Source organism: Parus major, chromosome 26 (genome assembly GCF_001522545.3).
Source record: "Parus major isolate Abel chromosome 26, Parus_major1.1, whole genome shotgun sequence".
NCBI classification, from domain to species: domain Eukaryota; kingdom Metazoa; phylum Chordata; class Aves; order Passeriformes; family Paridae; genus Parus; species Parus major.
The window spans coordinates 3,976,181-3,992,116 of NC_031795.1; the positions used below are offsets into that span (position 1 = coordinate 3,976,181).

Genomic DNA, 15,936 nt, shown 5'->3' on the forward strand with positions numbered 1-15,936 from the left:
CCTGCCAGGATGGACCCAGAGCCTGCCAGGATGGACCCAGAGCCTGCCAGGATGGATCCAGAACCTGCCAGCATGGATCCAGAACCTGCCAGCATGGACCCAGAGCCTGCCAGGATGGATCCAGGGCCGGCCAGGATGGATGCAGAGCCCGCCAGAATGAATGCAGAGCCTGCTCCTGCTGGAAGTCAAATCCTGCCTTGCAATGGGCGTTGCCCCCAGAGCACCCCTGGGTCACACAGTCCTGGGAACCCCTCAGCCACTCCTTCTTTCCTCACCACACACCCCTTTTCCACCCCTGGCTGCCCAGAGTTCCAGGGTGGTTCTCAGGCGCCTGTTCCCCCACAGGAGCCGCTCTGGGGCTGCTGTGCCACCTGCCCTGGCACTGCTCCTGCACCCACTGCCCCCCCAGGCGATCTACCAGCTTGCCAGAGGAGAGGTTTTGGCAAGGAAGCTGCATCAAATCACAGCTGCGGTTGGGATGTGGTTTCAATACTTTCCCCTTCATCCCTCCTCCTCGTCCCCAGGTTAATACCAAGCTCCTACCCAAAGCAGAGCCGCTCAGCTGCTGCAGGGCAGTACCAGAGCTGCCAGCTCGGTGTGCTCACTGTCCCACCGCAGCTGCTGGGCTGCCAGGAACCTGCTGCCTACCCCGGCTTTCGATGGCCAAAGGCAGTTTGGTTCTGACCCAGCGAGCCCCGCAGAGCCGAGCGCGTTCTCGGGATGAGTCAGAGCCAGCGCAGCCCCCGTCCCTCCAACGCTGCCACTCCCCTGCCCGGGCCGGCATCCCTCACACTCCCCAGGGCTGGAAAATGCCCACCCCCGTTTTGGCAGCACCCTGCAGGGCTGGGCAGCTCGTGGGCCGGCGCTCACCACTCCATGACGATGAGCAGACACTTCCTCCCCTGGTAGAGGTTCTCGTAGACGTCCATGATGCGAACGATGTGCGCACACTGCGACGCTCGCCAGTGCAGCTCCACTTCCCTGCGGGCCTTGGGGCAGTCCTGCAGCATCTGCGGGAGAAGTGACACCCTGTCAGCCCCGAGCCACCCCCGGGGAGCCGGGTCATGACCCCCGGCTGGCACCGTGGCCACCAGAGAGGACGCGGGGGCGAGGGCCGGGTGCTCCCTGTGGGCGCAGCGAGAGCGCTCTGACAATGCCTCCATCCCCATCTAGTGGGAACGCTGAGAAGCCGTTTGCCCTCAGCTTGCCCTTCCTCCTAAGGCTTGTAAAAGCTTATTCTGGCTGCCTGCCACCTCCCAGTGCCCCCTCCAGCAACATCTACTGCATTTATGAGCCAGCTTCTGCAGCCTGATACCTCCACTGCCGCACCCCTGGGTGCCACCAAGCATCCTCGCTCTGCCCTTTGCTGTCCCCCATCATTTCCCATCCCTCAGCCTGCTGCTCCATGGGACCCTCCTGACCACAAAAGCTCCCTCAGCACAAATTCAAAGCCCACCAGCACACGTGCCTGGGGAGGGGACAAAGCAAACCTCCAGATGTTCCCTAAATTACAGCTCTTTAATGAGCCCCCTGCCCTTCCCAAAGACAGCTCAAAGTTCCCAGGTGCAGGAAGGATTTGCTTGCCTGCCATAGACTATTAATTATGATGTTTGTCAGGATAAACAACCAGCCTTAATTATTGTGCTCCTAAATATAGAATAACAAATGTGTCTATCTTAAGCGTAGTTCATTTTCCTTCCTGTCCCCGGCAGCCTTTGGGGCCGGGCTCAGCCCCTTGGAGCCCCTTGGAGCAGCAGTGAGCAGGGGGATGTGGAAACACACCCCCACCCTGCAGGAAACAGCAGGTTTGGTCATTTTAATGAGATTTAGACAGAAAAGTCCTGACCCCTCTGAGCTCTCCACGCTCCAGGAGCAGAGGAACATCAGCCCTGGGACGCTTTGCAGGACCCAGAGCGGTGCCCAGCACAGCGGGGATTTCACAGAAACAAGGATTAATTCCCAAAAAACACAGAAGAAACACTCAGTGATGCTGCTGCCCTGGCAGAGTAACCCTGGCACGGGGAAAGGCACAGCCAGGATGTGCCCTTCAGCCACACACCCAAAACACCATCCCTGGGCTCTGCTCACGCCTCTCCCGCCTCCTCAGCTCTGCTGCTTCCCCAGGAGAGGAACCCTGCGGGAACCTGTGCACCTGGAGAGGCTCAGCAAGGACCAAAGTGGCCAAAGGCAACCTTTGCACAGCTCCTTGCCATCACTCACACCGACAGCTTCAGGGCAGAAAGCCGGACAGCCCCTCCTCGCTCCTCTATTCCTTAATTAGCCTAAAAACCGGATCCTGCAGGAGCCAAAACCCTAAGAATAACACCAGCCCCCCGAGGAGCCATGCAAAGGGGACTGGAGAAAAGCCTGGCTATTTGCAGCCCCTCTGAAGAGCCTGGAGTGGGAACCCAGGAAGCTGAAGAGAAAAGAAAAACAAAGCAATTTGTAATTATGCGCCGGGAAAATGGACCAGCAGGAAGCAGCTAGTTAACATCATTCTGCACAAGACAAACAGCAGAGGTACAGCAAAATACATCCCATTTTTAGAGGCCACTCCGAGTGCTTTTATAGGAGATTAATTGGATTTGTAACGAAGCAGGAGGCAGCAGCCTCCATTACCTGCGGCAGCACGGCCCTGACGTTTGTTTTTGTACCCAACCAACCTCCAGGAGCAAACAGCTGCCCCAGTGCTCTCACAACACCCAGCTGGGATCCAGCTGCTCCCCTGCCAGCTCTGCCCTGAGAGGTGATGGAGAGGCTTGGAGAGGAGCAGATTAAGCCTCGTTAAGGGAATGATTTGGTCAGTTTAGGAGATGTTCCCGGTGGCAGTGGTGTGGTGGGGAGCTGAAGGCCAGATGCACAGAGGCTGCGTGGGGAAGGCCACTGCTGCTGCAGGAGGGATGTGGGGATGGACAAGCCACGGCAGAGGCAGCCCACAGCCCCAGCATCACCTGCTGCACCCCAAAACTCCTGCCCTCAGCGTCAGCACCAGTTCCCTGTGCCCTGGGATGCCGGGAATGGGCCAAGCACGACACAGTGGTGGGGCAACAGCACCAGTCTGTCCCCTTTAGGTGGGAGCCAGCAGCTCCCACAGCTGCCAGCCTTCCCTCCCATTGCCCAGCCCCAGCCAGCAGTGAAACCTCTGGTGGGTGATGTCCTGGCACTGCTCTGCTCACAGGAACTCCACATCCAACCTATCTGGGGCTGTGGCAACCCTGCCCACGGCCCTAATGTAGCCCCAGTGTCCAGGGCAGCCTGTGACTGCAAAAAGATTTATATTTCTTGGCTCCCAACAAGGAGGCTGGGATGGGAAAATCACCTCATGTTTCCCCTGAGGTTCAGCAAGGATGAACTGCCCCCATCCCACCCCAGCTGATTTTGCAACCCAGTAATCTGGAACACAACCAGGGTTAACCCTTCGATGGCAGCAGCCTGGACAGCTGCTCTCAGTTCAGCTTTTCCAGCTCTTTTCTCCTGTTCCCCTTGCAAAGAAGGGCTCCTCGGAGATCAAACTCTCCATTATTCCTGCCTGCTCCTGCTGGAGAGAGAGGAGGGCTCGGCAGCTGAGCTGGGCAGTAACCGGATCCCCGAGTTACACAAGTGTCCCCGGGCAGGGCACAAGGGCAGCGCTGCAGAGGAAGCTCTGCCACCACCTCGGAGCAAATCCGGGCAGGATTCACACAGGAGGAGCTGCATCCCTTTCCCGGGATGGCTGTTGGGTGCTCACATTTGCAGCCACATCTCCAAACATCAGCTCAGCATCCCAGAGCACCCCTGTGTCCCTGAGCACCGCAGGGGACAGCTCTGCTCACCCCATCCCACCTCTGCTTCCCACTGCGGCACCTCCCTGCAGGAAAGCAGGGAGAGCAGGGAACGAGCCACTCCACCCTGCTGGCAATTAGGGAGGAAATTCAGCTTTCAGCCGCGTTCCAGCTCCCCTCCCAGCAGCCTGACACCTCTGAGATTTGGGCAGACAGTGCTGTCTGCCATCCTGTGCCTTGGCTCAGCCCAGCTCCCCCAGGAGCCTTTCCATGCTGCGAGAGAAATTAGTTCTGTGTTCCTCTAAACACCCTCATTAGCTTCATTACAGCCCTCAGGCCCAGAGGATGGCACAGCCCAGCCCGATGTGCTCAGGACCCCGAGAGCAGCAAAGGCTCCTCATGAGTTCCAGCAGCACCTCTGGGCTTTTCCCCACCTTGGAAAAACAAACCCTGGAAGCAGCTCCTGAAAGCAAAACAGCTCCTCAGGGTTTCTGCAGGGGAACCTCTCTGAGCAAACCCAAACCCAGACCCAGGCTCCAGCCTGGTCCTGCACGCATCAAAAATGAGCTTCAGCTCCAAGGAAGAGCTCAGCACCACATGGAGCTGGATTTCCCCCCATCACCTCAGGACAAACACAGCACGGGTGGGTGGGCACGAGGAAGGAAGGAAGGAAGGAAAGCTCTGGAGCAAAGCAGGGGCTGGAGCTGCCCACGCTCACGTTCCCTCTCCGAGCGTGTCCTCAGGCACCACTGATTCAGTCTCGCCGCCTCCTCCTGGGATGATGTTCCATGAGTCACGACAGGTTGGAAAAGGAAGCTCCCTGCTCCCCTGGCACGGCAGGAGGTCCCTGAGGACACTGTCCCACTGTCCCTCCTGTCCCACTGTCCCTCCTGTCCCACTGTCCCTCCTCACTGTGGGTGCCACCACAGCCCCAGACGCCGCTGCCCCTCGGCGAGCCGAGCACACTCAGATGGGCAAGAGGACAAACTCGCCTCCCACGGGCAATTCCCATGGGAAGTGAGGATCAGGCTCACTCTGGGGTGTTGAGCTGCCAATTTTCCAGGGCTGCCCCACACTCATCCCGGGCTCTCCAGCTTCTCCTGCAGGCAGGATGGTTTTATTTCCAGTGTGTGTTTTGATCCCCCTGGATTCTCCTCAGTCCCCACAGAACAGCACAGGCCATGCAGCACCCACCCCTCCAACAGGACCTGCAGGGCTGTACCCAAGACCCCAAACCACCCCCAGGAGCTCCCCTGCACCACAGGGGTTAAAATAAACTCTTGCTGAGTTGCAAGAATAAACCCACAGCGAAGAGGCAAGCTGTCATCCCCCAAATTATCAGCAGGGAAGCAAAGCAGAGCTTCCCCCTGCCTGGATCACACACGCAGGCTTTGGATTCCCCTGACCCGGCTAGCACAGGGCAAGCAGCATTTTTTCCTAATAAAGCAAAAGGGTTTCTCTTCAAAGGATTTTCCTCTTTTAATCTTCCCCTGCAAACTCGCTGCCAACTGGCGTCAGCTGCTTTACACATTTGTAGGGCCAGAGCTGGAAGCTTTGCACAGGCTGTTCCCACCTCTCCCTGGACTGAACTGAGCCTGTGATGCCAGAACATTTGGGGAGCCCGCAGGTAATGAGCCCAAAGCTGCCCCAGTCCCCACCAGACACGGCTGGGAGGGAGAGGGCAGCAGCAGGACGAGGAAGCAGCAAAGCTTGGTTCCGCTTTTGGGCTACAAAAGAGAAATAAAATCACGAGTCCCAGAGCCCCAAAGAAGAATTGTGTTACCAAACGGAGGGAAATTCATGGTTGAACCACAAGGCAGTAACAATTAAAGGTGCAGCTCAGGAAGCCTCCCCCACATCATCGTGGTTCTTATATAAACCTTTACATTAACCCCATCCCCGCTGCTTACACCCACCACAACCTGCCTGGCTGCCCTGGTGACGGGACTTTCCCAAGCTGGGCTTCATTTCTGCTCTGCCCACGCCCACAGAGCCACAGAAAGAGTTTGAAGCCCCAACAGAGCAGGCAAAAGCCTCATCCTCACGTTTGTTTTGCCCGGGGAAAGTCAGAGCGCAGGGGTGACGCGTCCGGAGGAGGAGGAGGAGCGGCGTGGGTCCGGCAGCAGCGTGCCCCATCCTGCCAGCCCAGGATGAGTGTTCGGAGGGCAGGCTCTGCTCCCTGATGGAGGTGGCTTCATCCAAGGTGGTCTGCGAGGCAGGACAGCAAAGCTGGACAGCCAAGCATCAGCTGCCCACCTTCCAGAGGGATGGGAGCCACCAGAGCCCACACTGAGGCTCCGATCCACACGAGCGCACTCGGCTCCATCCTCCACGTTCTCTCGCCTCGGGGAAAACGGAAAGGTTGGAGAAAGGATCCCAGCAAGAGAGGATTATTTAGATTAGAAAGAGCAGCACAGGAGAGGCAAGCGAGGCCGAGCAAACACGAGTTGACACACACACGCTCGAGCTGCTCGGCCGCATTCTCCCAGCCTGAATGATCCGAGCGCTCCCAGGAAGACCCGGAGCCACCGCGGCGAGCTGGGGGAGAGCATCCCCAGCACGGCCCGACAGGAGCAGCCAGCCAGGCGTGAAGAGGCTGTGCCAGCCAGGGGAGAGCTAAAACCCCTGCCAGGAGCGGCTCGGAGGGAGGCAGATGCGAGGGGCAGATGTCGCAGCGCGCTCGCCCCGCTCCTGCGGGCGATGTCGCAACGGAGGACGGAGATGGGGCGAGGAAAGAAACAGCTCTTACACGGTGCTTTCACAAGGGGCCTTGCTCAAGCCCCGGGTTCTCTGTGCTCCAGTTCCCCTGCTCGTGGGGGTCCGTGCCCGGTGGGCGATGCTCGGGACCCCCCGCCCCGCACCCCCTGCCCGGGGCATCTGCTGAGCATTTCCTTGCCCCGCTCTCCCCTTGCGACAGATGCAGCAGCCATTCAGCCTTTTCAGGCTGCAACAAAAGCCTCTCGAGGCACACAAAGGCGAGGAGCAGAAGAGAGGCCTGGCTTTAAATAAGAGCCACCTGCCAGGGGCCCGTGCCCCCCGTGCGGTCGGGGCGCTGCCCCCCGGCCAGCCCCGCGCTGCTGAGCACATTTCCCAGCAGCAAAAATGTTCTTGGCACATCCTGGAGATGAAGTTTCCCAGTGGGTATCCAGGAGCAGCACCCTGGATGCTGAGGGAAGGGTCCCAGCGTGGTGGAGGTGCTGGGGGTGAGGCTGGAGGTGGGCAGGAAGGGGCTGCAAAACTCACAGGAGTCAGAGCAGGTAAATGGCAACAAGGCAGCGGCACGAAGCATCCCCGCTGACTCACAGCCAGCAACAGGCTGGTGTTTAAAAAGGAGAGAAATAAAGAGTGTCAGCTTCATTTATCTGAGGAAAACAAAATTAGGGGTCTATTCAGTGCCATGTTTTTGTTTTGGGAGCCTTCCCTTCCTCCCAGCCCTCAGCAGCAGCAGCAGCAGAGCTGGGTTTGGCTGACTCACCCGATGCTCATCTCTCCAGGAGACACCGGCTGAGGAGCAGGAGCAGCCCAGGCACGAACCACGGTCACGAGCTCCCGTGTCCTGCTGTGCCACATGTGGCTGGAGTGACAGAGCCACCACCCTGCCAGGACCTTCCCGTGAATCCCACAGGGACAAACGGGGTCACAACAGCCAAAACGCTCCTACCCAGCCCTTCCCATCCCTTTCCAAAGGCGTCCACTGCCCACCAGGAGCCACCACAGCACTGGGCTTGAGCAGGGCAGGCACCCTGGGGCCAGAAGAAGCCCCAGCTCCATGAATGGAGCCATTCTGGGCAGGGATGCTCAGATGCTCTCTGCAAACCAAACCCTTGATCCCACACAGCTCTGCTGCCTCTGCCGGGGCCTTTCATCCACACAACCCAAAGTGAAAGGGAAATAAGGAGCCGTGGGAAGAGCAGAGATCTTCACAGCCACAGCTCCACTCACACCACCTTCGCCTTCCACCTCTTTGCAGAGCTGAGGGCCGGGGTCAGCTCCTCCTCCCAGCCCCTCTCCTTGCCAGATTTGCTATCGGAGCTGACAACGCGGAACAGAAAAGCACACACGCGCTTCAGTGATAGGAAGTGGTTGATATTTGCAGGTGTGATTAATACCAAAGTAAACACTGATGTAAACCATTAACTCAGGGCTGACCTATGTCCTTTGTGCTTCCCTCCCACAGGCAGAGCTTCAAAAAACCCCTGATCACCAGCACTGCACGGTGCTGCCTGCAGCAGCCCTGCACCCACAGCCAGGGGCTCTCCCTCCGCGTCAGAGGGAGCACAGAGCACCCCGAGCATCTCCTTGGGTCCCTGGCTCCACCAGCCTCCCACCAGTCCTGGGGACAGCCCTGCCTGACCTTCCCGCTCCCTCTGCCAGCTCTGGAGTCCCCACACCCACATCCCAGAACTGCTCTTATTTTTGGACACGTCCACCCATTCCCTGAACGTTTCAGCTGAAGCGATTTTGGGGAGAGGCCCAGACCCACGCCTGTGAGCGGAGCAGCCGTGAAGCCCTGCCAGAAGAAGCCCCACAACACTTCCCAGCAGCTCCTGGGCTTGAGCTCTGCCCAAAAATGAAATTTCTCAGGGCTCAGCCCATGGGCAGGACAGAGGAGAGGAGAGCAGAGGCTGAGCAGAGCACCCACCCCTCCAGCACAGGAGTCCTGCTCGCGGCCTTTCCACACAGACCTCAGTGCAGCACAAATAAATACATGTGTATTTAAAGAAAGGGAAAAAAACAAACTGAAACACAAAGCTGCATCAAGGCCAGCCCATCCTGAGGTTCCACTTGCCCCTGGCACTGGGAGCAGGACGGCCTCGGGATGTGTTTCCTCCGCCGGTGCCAAGCCTGAGGAGGGTTTTCATTTACGCACCCCCGAAGCTCGGTGACGACAGCACCATTTTGCATCATCCTGCCCTTCCTCAGCTGTTTGTTTAACACAGTTTCACCCCTGCCACGGGCTTTGTCAACACCAGGCCACTGCAAACGCCTGGCTGAGATAAGGTCTGGATGTGCAGCCCAGCTCTGGGGGATCCAGAGCAGAGCATCCCCCCGGCTGCTGGGACCCACCACCCGCCTTGGCAGTGCCAGAGGGGCTGGAATCACCGAGAACCCACAGCAGGCACCGTGCCCACACCAGTCTGGAGCCTGCCAGAGTGCTGGGAGCAGGAAAAGGCCAGGCCAGGAGCAGCTCAGGGATTTCATAACAGGGCTTTGTCTGTGCAGGTGCTCAGCGAGGCAGGGGCCCTGCAGCCACCGACAGCTCTCCTCCTCCTCCTCCTCCTCCTGCTGCTGCTGCTCCTCACATGGCACAGCCGACAGAAACCTCTGTCACCAGCAGCCCTGATGCCCAGGGCACGGAGAAGGGCAGCAGTGTGTGTCAGGAGAGGGGATGGTGATGAAGGGGCAGAGGGACAAGAGGAGATTGCACCCCACTGCGTGATCCAGAGCTGGTCAGGGGCACACAGCCCCCACCAGCCTCTCCTTTGCCATCTCCCCAGACACCCCCAAAGCTCTCACTGCAGTCTCCGGGCTGTCCCTGCCCCTCAGGCCGCTCTCCTCGTCCTTCTCCCAACCCCAGCACCCCGCAGGACCTGCAGGTGGAAACCCCCGTTTGCCACAAACCCACGTGGCTGAAGAGCCAAGTAACACCCGACTCGAGACCCAGGGGCTGTGCACTTCCACTTTACCCACAGCAGTCAGCACTTCAGAGGAAATCCTGGGCTCTGAAGCAATGCAGTGAAACCCTGAGAGCCTCCTGCCAACCCAGGAGCCGAGCAGGGCACTCCTCCTCCAGCAGCCACCCCGAGACTCCTTCAGCAGGAAAACACACTTGTGTTTCTATTTCAGAAAAAGCCCTTCTCTGCATCCTGCTGGCACCACATGAAAGCTCTCAGGACACAGTGGCTATTCTTAGCTCCCTGCAGGCTTTTGGCAGCCCCAGGAGCCTCCAGGGCACCTGTTGGCAGCAGCAGCCGCGCGGCCCCGGGGCTGGGGAGGTTTGGTGAGGCTGGGACAGAGCCTGGACCAGCAGTGTCCCAGTCAGCACCATCACCTCAAAACACCTCGGCCAACAAGTGTGGAAAACTCACTGTGAAGTGCCTGGGTGCACAAACTTCCAAAAATACCAGGGGGGAAGTTTCCCCCCTGTTGGGGGCTGGGATCAACACGGAGTGAGGAGCCACTGAATCATGGAGTGGTTTGGGTTAAAAGGAGCCCTGAAGATCATCCCATTCCAACTCCCAGCCATGGGCAGGGACACCTTCCCCTAACCCAGGCTGCTCAGAGCCCCATCAAACCTGATCCAGCCTGGGCTGACAGCAGAGGTTTTGTGTTCTCACGTCTTTTCAATATACAGCAAAACCACGTGTGGCAAACACACTGGAAAGAGTCACTGATCCTGCCATGGATGCTCAGCACCCCACTGCTTGACAGTGTTTACCAGCAGGCTACTTGATTTCCTACCAAATCCCACAGGCAGCAAGTGGTTTGGACTCATTTTGCCTGCTAAATTAAAACGGAGATGTGATAAAAAGGATAAACGCACGGATATTTAAACAAACTAACAGAAAAAAATCTCCTCCTGCAGCTACTGCTGCTCCCTTGGCAAAGAGCCTGGTCTCCTTGGGCATTCCCATGCCCAGCTTTTAAAAAGAAACCTGTCCCTTGCACACACCCTCATCCCAGGGCAGCGTTACCCAGGACCCCGGGGCACGGGGTGAGCGGGGGGCAGCTGCTCCCTCCGGGTCGGCCGGGGGCTCCTGGGCCCTGCTTTGTATGAATTTAAGCTTTTTCAATCCCACTTATTCATGAGGAGAGCTCAGGGCTGGGAGAAGCCAGAGAGGAGACAGGGCAGCCTTTGTGTGCCCACCCCGGGGCTCGGGCAGCCCCCGTGTCCCCCCGGGGCTCTGCGGGGAGCAGCGGGGCTGGCACGGCCCCACTGAGCCTGGAGCTGCACCTCGAGTGAGCAGAGCCCCATTTCCCGAGCCAGAGGGAGAAATGAAGCCTTGAACGGCCTCTACTCTCACACAGGGCAAGGTTTTTTCCAGGGCTGCTGGGGGGGACTGGATTCGAGGTGGGTACAAGATCCAGATGTCCAGTGATGGTCAGCAGTTAAGTCACTGAAACCCTCGAAGCACCAGCACCACATCCCAGGCCAGCCCTCCTGCAGTGACATTTGCCTGGTTGTTTCAGGGCAGTCTTTGAGGAGAAGGAAACATGAAAGGAAATTAAAATTGGTTAAAGCTAGAGGTGCTTGACCTGCTAAGAACAGAGCCTGGCAAAACTGAGCTAACGGGGTACACTGAGCTCCCCAAACCCTCTCCTTGCTCTCATTAGCTGGGCCCACAGGGCCAGAGCCGTGCCTGCCCTGCAGCTCCTCCAGGCGAGGCCCAGAGATGGGAATATCACCCCAAAGCAGTGCACTGAGGTGGTCACACCAACACCATCCTCCCCAGCTCCCCCTGGCAGAGGCAGAAACCTCAGAGCTGCTCCACAGCTCTGCCTCCCACCCAGCACCTGCCCAAGCTGCTCAGCAGCACCCAATGACCACATTTTAATCTATCCAGAACCTCCTCAGCATCGTCCTCACCCAGCTTTCAGCAGCCCAGCATCTGCACCCCAACAGGGCTGGCTGTCTCCTCCAGCAGCGAGGAGCTGGGGAATGGGAGCACCAGGACACTTCCAAAGACCCCCAGGGACCTGCTGAATCCCACCAGCCATGGAACATCTCATGTCCTGGCTGAGTTTTCTTCACAGCAGCTCTTCCTTACAACGAGAGGTTGGGAGCTCCGAGGTGGGATAAGCAGGGTGGGAGGGGATGGAGAGATGTCAGTGACATCCTCTCACCAGGAGCGGGGTCCTTGTGGGAAACACTGAGGACAAAAGCAAAGCGCTTCCCAAGCCTCTTCCTGGGCCAGCAAGGGGAAGATGTTTTCTCCAGGAGCCTGGGCAGGCATCCAGCAAGGGCTGCAACACCTCCCGGCTCCCCAAAACTGCCCTGCTCTGCCGGAGGCACGGGAGGTACCCAGCCCAAAATTCACAGCTCTGATGACTTCCAGGAGATAACCTGAGTTTACACTTCCTGGCAAGCCCGCCCTTCCCAGCACTGCCAGAGCCTCTTGCGCAAAAGCCGCCTGCCCGGGGCTCCTTCTCCCAGCAAAGTTCCCAGCAAAGGGCTCGGGAAACAGCCCCAGAGGAGGAGAGAGGCACACACAGCCCCGAGGGGACCGGAGGATCTGGCACAGGTGACAGTGGCTCCTTCAGCCCGGCTCTGGGAGTCACACCGAGTCCCAGAGCCGTGGTGACAGCTCGGTGACAGTCACAGTGGCCCCTCCTGCTCACCAAAACAAGTGGGGATGGAACAAGTTGAAGTTGTTGCCAAGGCTGAGCTGGGAGATGCCGTAAGGCTCATTGCTGCTGGAATTCCAAACTCATCCTTGCTACCAGACACCTCCTCTTTATTTTATTTAATGCTTTTGTTACACTGAGCTGAGGATAACATGCACACTTTCAGGTTTGTTTGAACCTGATTCCATCTGCTTTTGCCCCAGCCTGGTGGAGATACCCAGAATTCCAGCCCCATTCCCAAGCAAAACCCCTTGGAGCCGGCTCATCGAGGTGATGAGCTGCTGCTACTGGAACTGCAGCCTGACGGGGACACGCTGCCAAATTTCCACAGCAGCCCCAGCTTGTGTTCCAGCCACATTTCCCTGAAAACACACACTTGGCAGGACATGCAAGGAGCCCTTGGAGAGGCTGTCCCAGCTCGGTGTGGCGCAGCAGGGCCAGAGGACGCGGCAGGACAGCGACCAGGACAGCAGCTGCTCCAGTCTGAAAGCTCAGAAGATGCTCCCAAGCCAGGAGGTGCTGCAGCCCCTGGGGAAGGGACAGCACAGAGCCCCAGCCCGCTGGGACACGGGTTTAGCCTGAATCAGAGTGACCCCAAACCTGCCTGATCCCCATCTTCTGGGGCCAGCAGAGCTGGAAAGGTTGAGCTCTAAACCTGAAGCCAAGGGCACCAAGCAGCAAACTTAATTATGGTGATGAAGGAAATTAATCCATCCCTCCCCCAATCCCCAGTCTATAGACCAAACTGGATAAGGACACCAAGAGTGGAGCAGCAAAGCCCCAGCCTGGCTGGGCGCCCCAGGAACATTCAGATCTGGGTTTGTGTTTTGGACTTTATCTCTGGTTTAGGCTACAGCTGGCAGGGCAGCCAGGCACAGAACCACGTGCCTGAATAATCTCATTACATATGACGGCAAAGGCTGTGCCAGCTGCACAGCTCCTGGGCCAGAGAGCTCACCTGCCCTCCCCACGGGGAGCGGGCACTTGGGCACAGCACAGCGCTGAGGGAAGGCCATCACCCACAAGGTGATGCCACCATCCTCCTCAGCAGGACCAGAGTGAAGATGGAGCCACCACAGGGGAGCTCCCAGAGTGCTCAGAGTAGATCCTGCATCCCCCTCCCAGTGACATTTTTGTGGCTCACAGCATCTGCAGCAAAACTTTTCATTTCAGGTCATGTCAGGTCCAGCAGCACTCAGGGTGCTGTTAGTCCCCTCCCCAGGCCACAGCAGCGAGTTAATGCAACCATTAAACCTGCCAGCCACTGTAATCCTCACCTCAAATTGGTAAAATCTTAAAAGGCTGAAATCTTTGAAATGACTCAGCCAAGGGGTACAAAGGAAGAACAGTTTAAAAGGCTGTTAAAGCTCTCTGCATTCAGACCTGCTCTTGCGTGCCCTGCTCCAACCCCATCCATCTCCTTTGGGGAGCTGGCCACAGAGCTGAGAGTCCTCCCCAGAACGAGCCTCCAGGCACTGGGCACTCTCACAGCCCTGGTGCCAGCCAGAGCTGAAAGGAGAAGATATTTCAGAGAGCAACACAATCACAAAATAGTTTGGTTGGAAGGAAGGGTCACCTCCTCCCAGCCCCCCGTGCCGAGGGCAGGGACACCTTCCACCAGACCAGGCTGGGTTTCCACCTTGCAGCAATGAAGATGGGACACACTTTCAGTGGGATACAGGACCCAGGGGCTGTTAAACTCAACCCTGTCACCCCCAGAAATGACCACAATGCTGGCTCAGTCTGACTGCCCAGGCTCCAAACTAGTTATTTTTGGGAAGAGGTCAGGCCAAGCTGCGTTCCCATGCCAGCCTCTGGAGCTGGTGGAGGGATCACCCCTGTCCTGCTTCAAACTCCCTCCTCCAAAATCAGCCAGGTCCTGAAAACCCAGCTGCTGCCTCACCTCTGCAACCCACAGAGGGCGGAGGAGCTGAGCAACCTGGGGTGGGCACGGGGCTACCTGGGGACACCTGGCACAAGCCAGAGCCCCAGAGCAGCCTGGGGTGGGCACGGGGCTACCTGGGGACACCTGGCACAAGCCAGAGCCCCAGAGCTGGCTGGAGTGGGCACGGGGCTACCTGGGGACACCTGGCACAAGCCAGAGCCTGGAGCTGGCCCATGGTGGGCTGTGGCAGGCGCGCTGGCCCCGTGGGCAGCCCCGGCACGGCACAGGGGAGGCAGCAGGGGAGGCAGCAGGGGAGGCAGCAGGGGAGGCAGCAGGGGAGGCAGCAGGGGAGGCAGCACGTTATTCTTGGAAACCAGGAGGTGAGGTCATGCTGCCTGAATGCTGCAACTTGAGGCCAAACGCGCGGGGCCAGTTGTGCTTGGAGAGGAGCCTGACTTCTGCAGCGAGGGCCGTCTGCAGGTCCTGAGGCCGCTTGTGCTCTGAGCGGGAGGAAAGGCTTTCTTAAGGAAGGAGGGCTCTTCCCTCTCAGTTTCTCAGCAGACAGCAAGACCACAGCAAAAGGATGGGTCTGAAAAGAGGAAAGCCCCCGGAGCATCTCAGCCCACCAGGAAGGCTGAGAGGATGGCAGATGATGAAGCTGGGGTGATGCTGCTCCCGTGCCACGGGATCAGCCCAACAGCCACTGCCGACCCGGCCACTCCTCAGGATGCCTCCCACGTACCTGCACCACCCTGCAGCCCAGCAAGAGCTCTTCCACCTCGCCAGGTGCCAGAGCACATCCCAGAGCTGTCTGGGAAGAGAGAAGTCACCAACTCGATCCTTCAGGTTTCCTCAGCAGGAACCTTCCGGGAGTTTCCATCACCTGTGCCCACCCCTCGCGCTCCAAACGTGCTGGGAGAGCCAGCTCTCGGGCTGCACAGCCTCAGTTTTTATTTACACTTTGTTTTGGTTGTTTCAGAGCACGTGTCTGGCAAAGCTCAGCCTCTCTTCTGCATCACTCACTAGCCGAGGCAGAGCCATCACCTCCAGAGCCCCACGAACCAGCAGCGTCCTGTAACGAGGTTTTCCCGGTGTTTGTGTGGAAGTGATGGCACAGAAGGCACTAATCTTGCCAAAGGCCAGCAGGGCTCAGCGTGAATGGCAAAATCATCCTTTTACCTGGTGGTATTTGGCTATAAAATCACACATCCAGGGGCTGTGTTTTCAGCCTGTGTGCCACAGGCAGCTCAGCTCAGAGCCGCCTCTGAGGTTTGGTCAATCACTGCATCTCAGTTCCCCGCCTCTGAAAACATGGGAAACGTCTTTTGCAAGACCATGATGGCATTAGATTATTATTGAGAGGAAGAGCCCCACCACTTCCTGAGCACGTACCAAAGAGAAAACCCCTGCTCCCGGGCCTTATCAGTCCATCACAGTCGTAGTTCTGACTGCACAGAACATGTGAAGTGTTTAAAAGAGATTATGGCAAATCCTACATCATTTAAACAAACTCAAACCCCAAGTCAGTAGACTCCTTTGGTCAATGAGATAATAAACCACTGCTTTGGAAAAGTCCCAGTGATGTCACTGCCGTTTCCACGGCTTTTCAACCACAGAAGGCCACAGCGAAGACATTTCTGATTATATAAAATACATGGCAGAGCTAATAAAAAAAACATCTCTCCACTGAGAGAGGGACAGAAGAACAGCAGACACAGCAAGCTGCTTTCCTGAGCCCAGGACCTCCCTCACTTCAGGGATGTTTTCCCAGATGGATTTGCAGAGGGACACAACATTTGATCTCAAACTGGGTGCTCACCCATCCTCGGAGCTGCTCAGCTATCAGCTCCTGCCCTAATTCCACAACAGGCACCTTCCCAGAACAGCAACCCACAAACACCATCCTCCTTCTCCATCAGGAGAACCATCACTCCCAGATTATCA

General features: G+C 57.9%; 1 protein-coding gene across 1 annotated transcript in view; it reads right to left on the reverse strand.

Moving 5' to 3' along the window:
• MAPKAPK2 (MAPK activated protein kinase 2) overlaps window positions 1-15,936 on the reverse strand; it is a 26,715-nt gene that overhangs the window by 4,592 nt on the left and 6,187 nt on the right. The window contains exon 3 of the mRNA XM_015650418.2: window positions 871-1,010. Coding sequence (XP_015505904.1) covers window positions 871-1,010 — 140 coding nt within the window. The remainder of the gene's footprint in view (window positions 1-870; window positions 1,011-15,936) is intronic.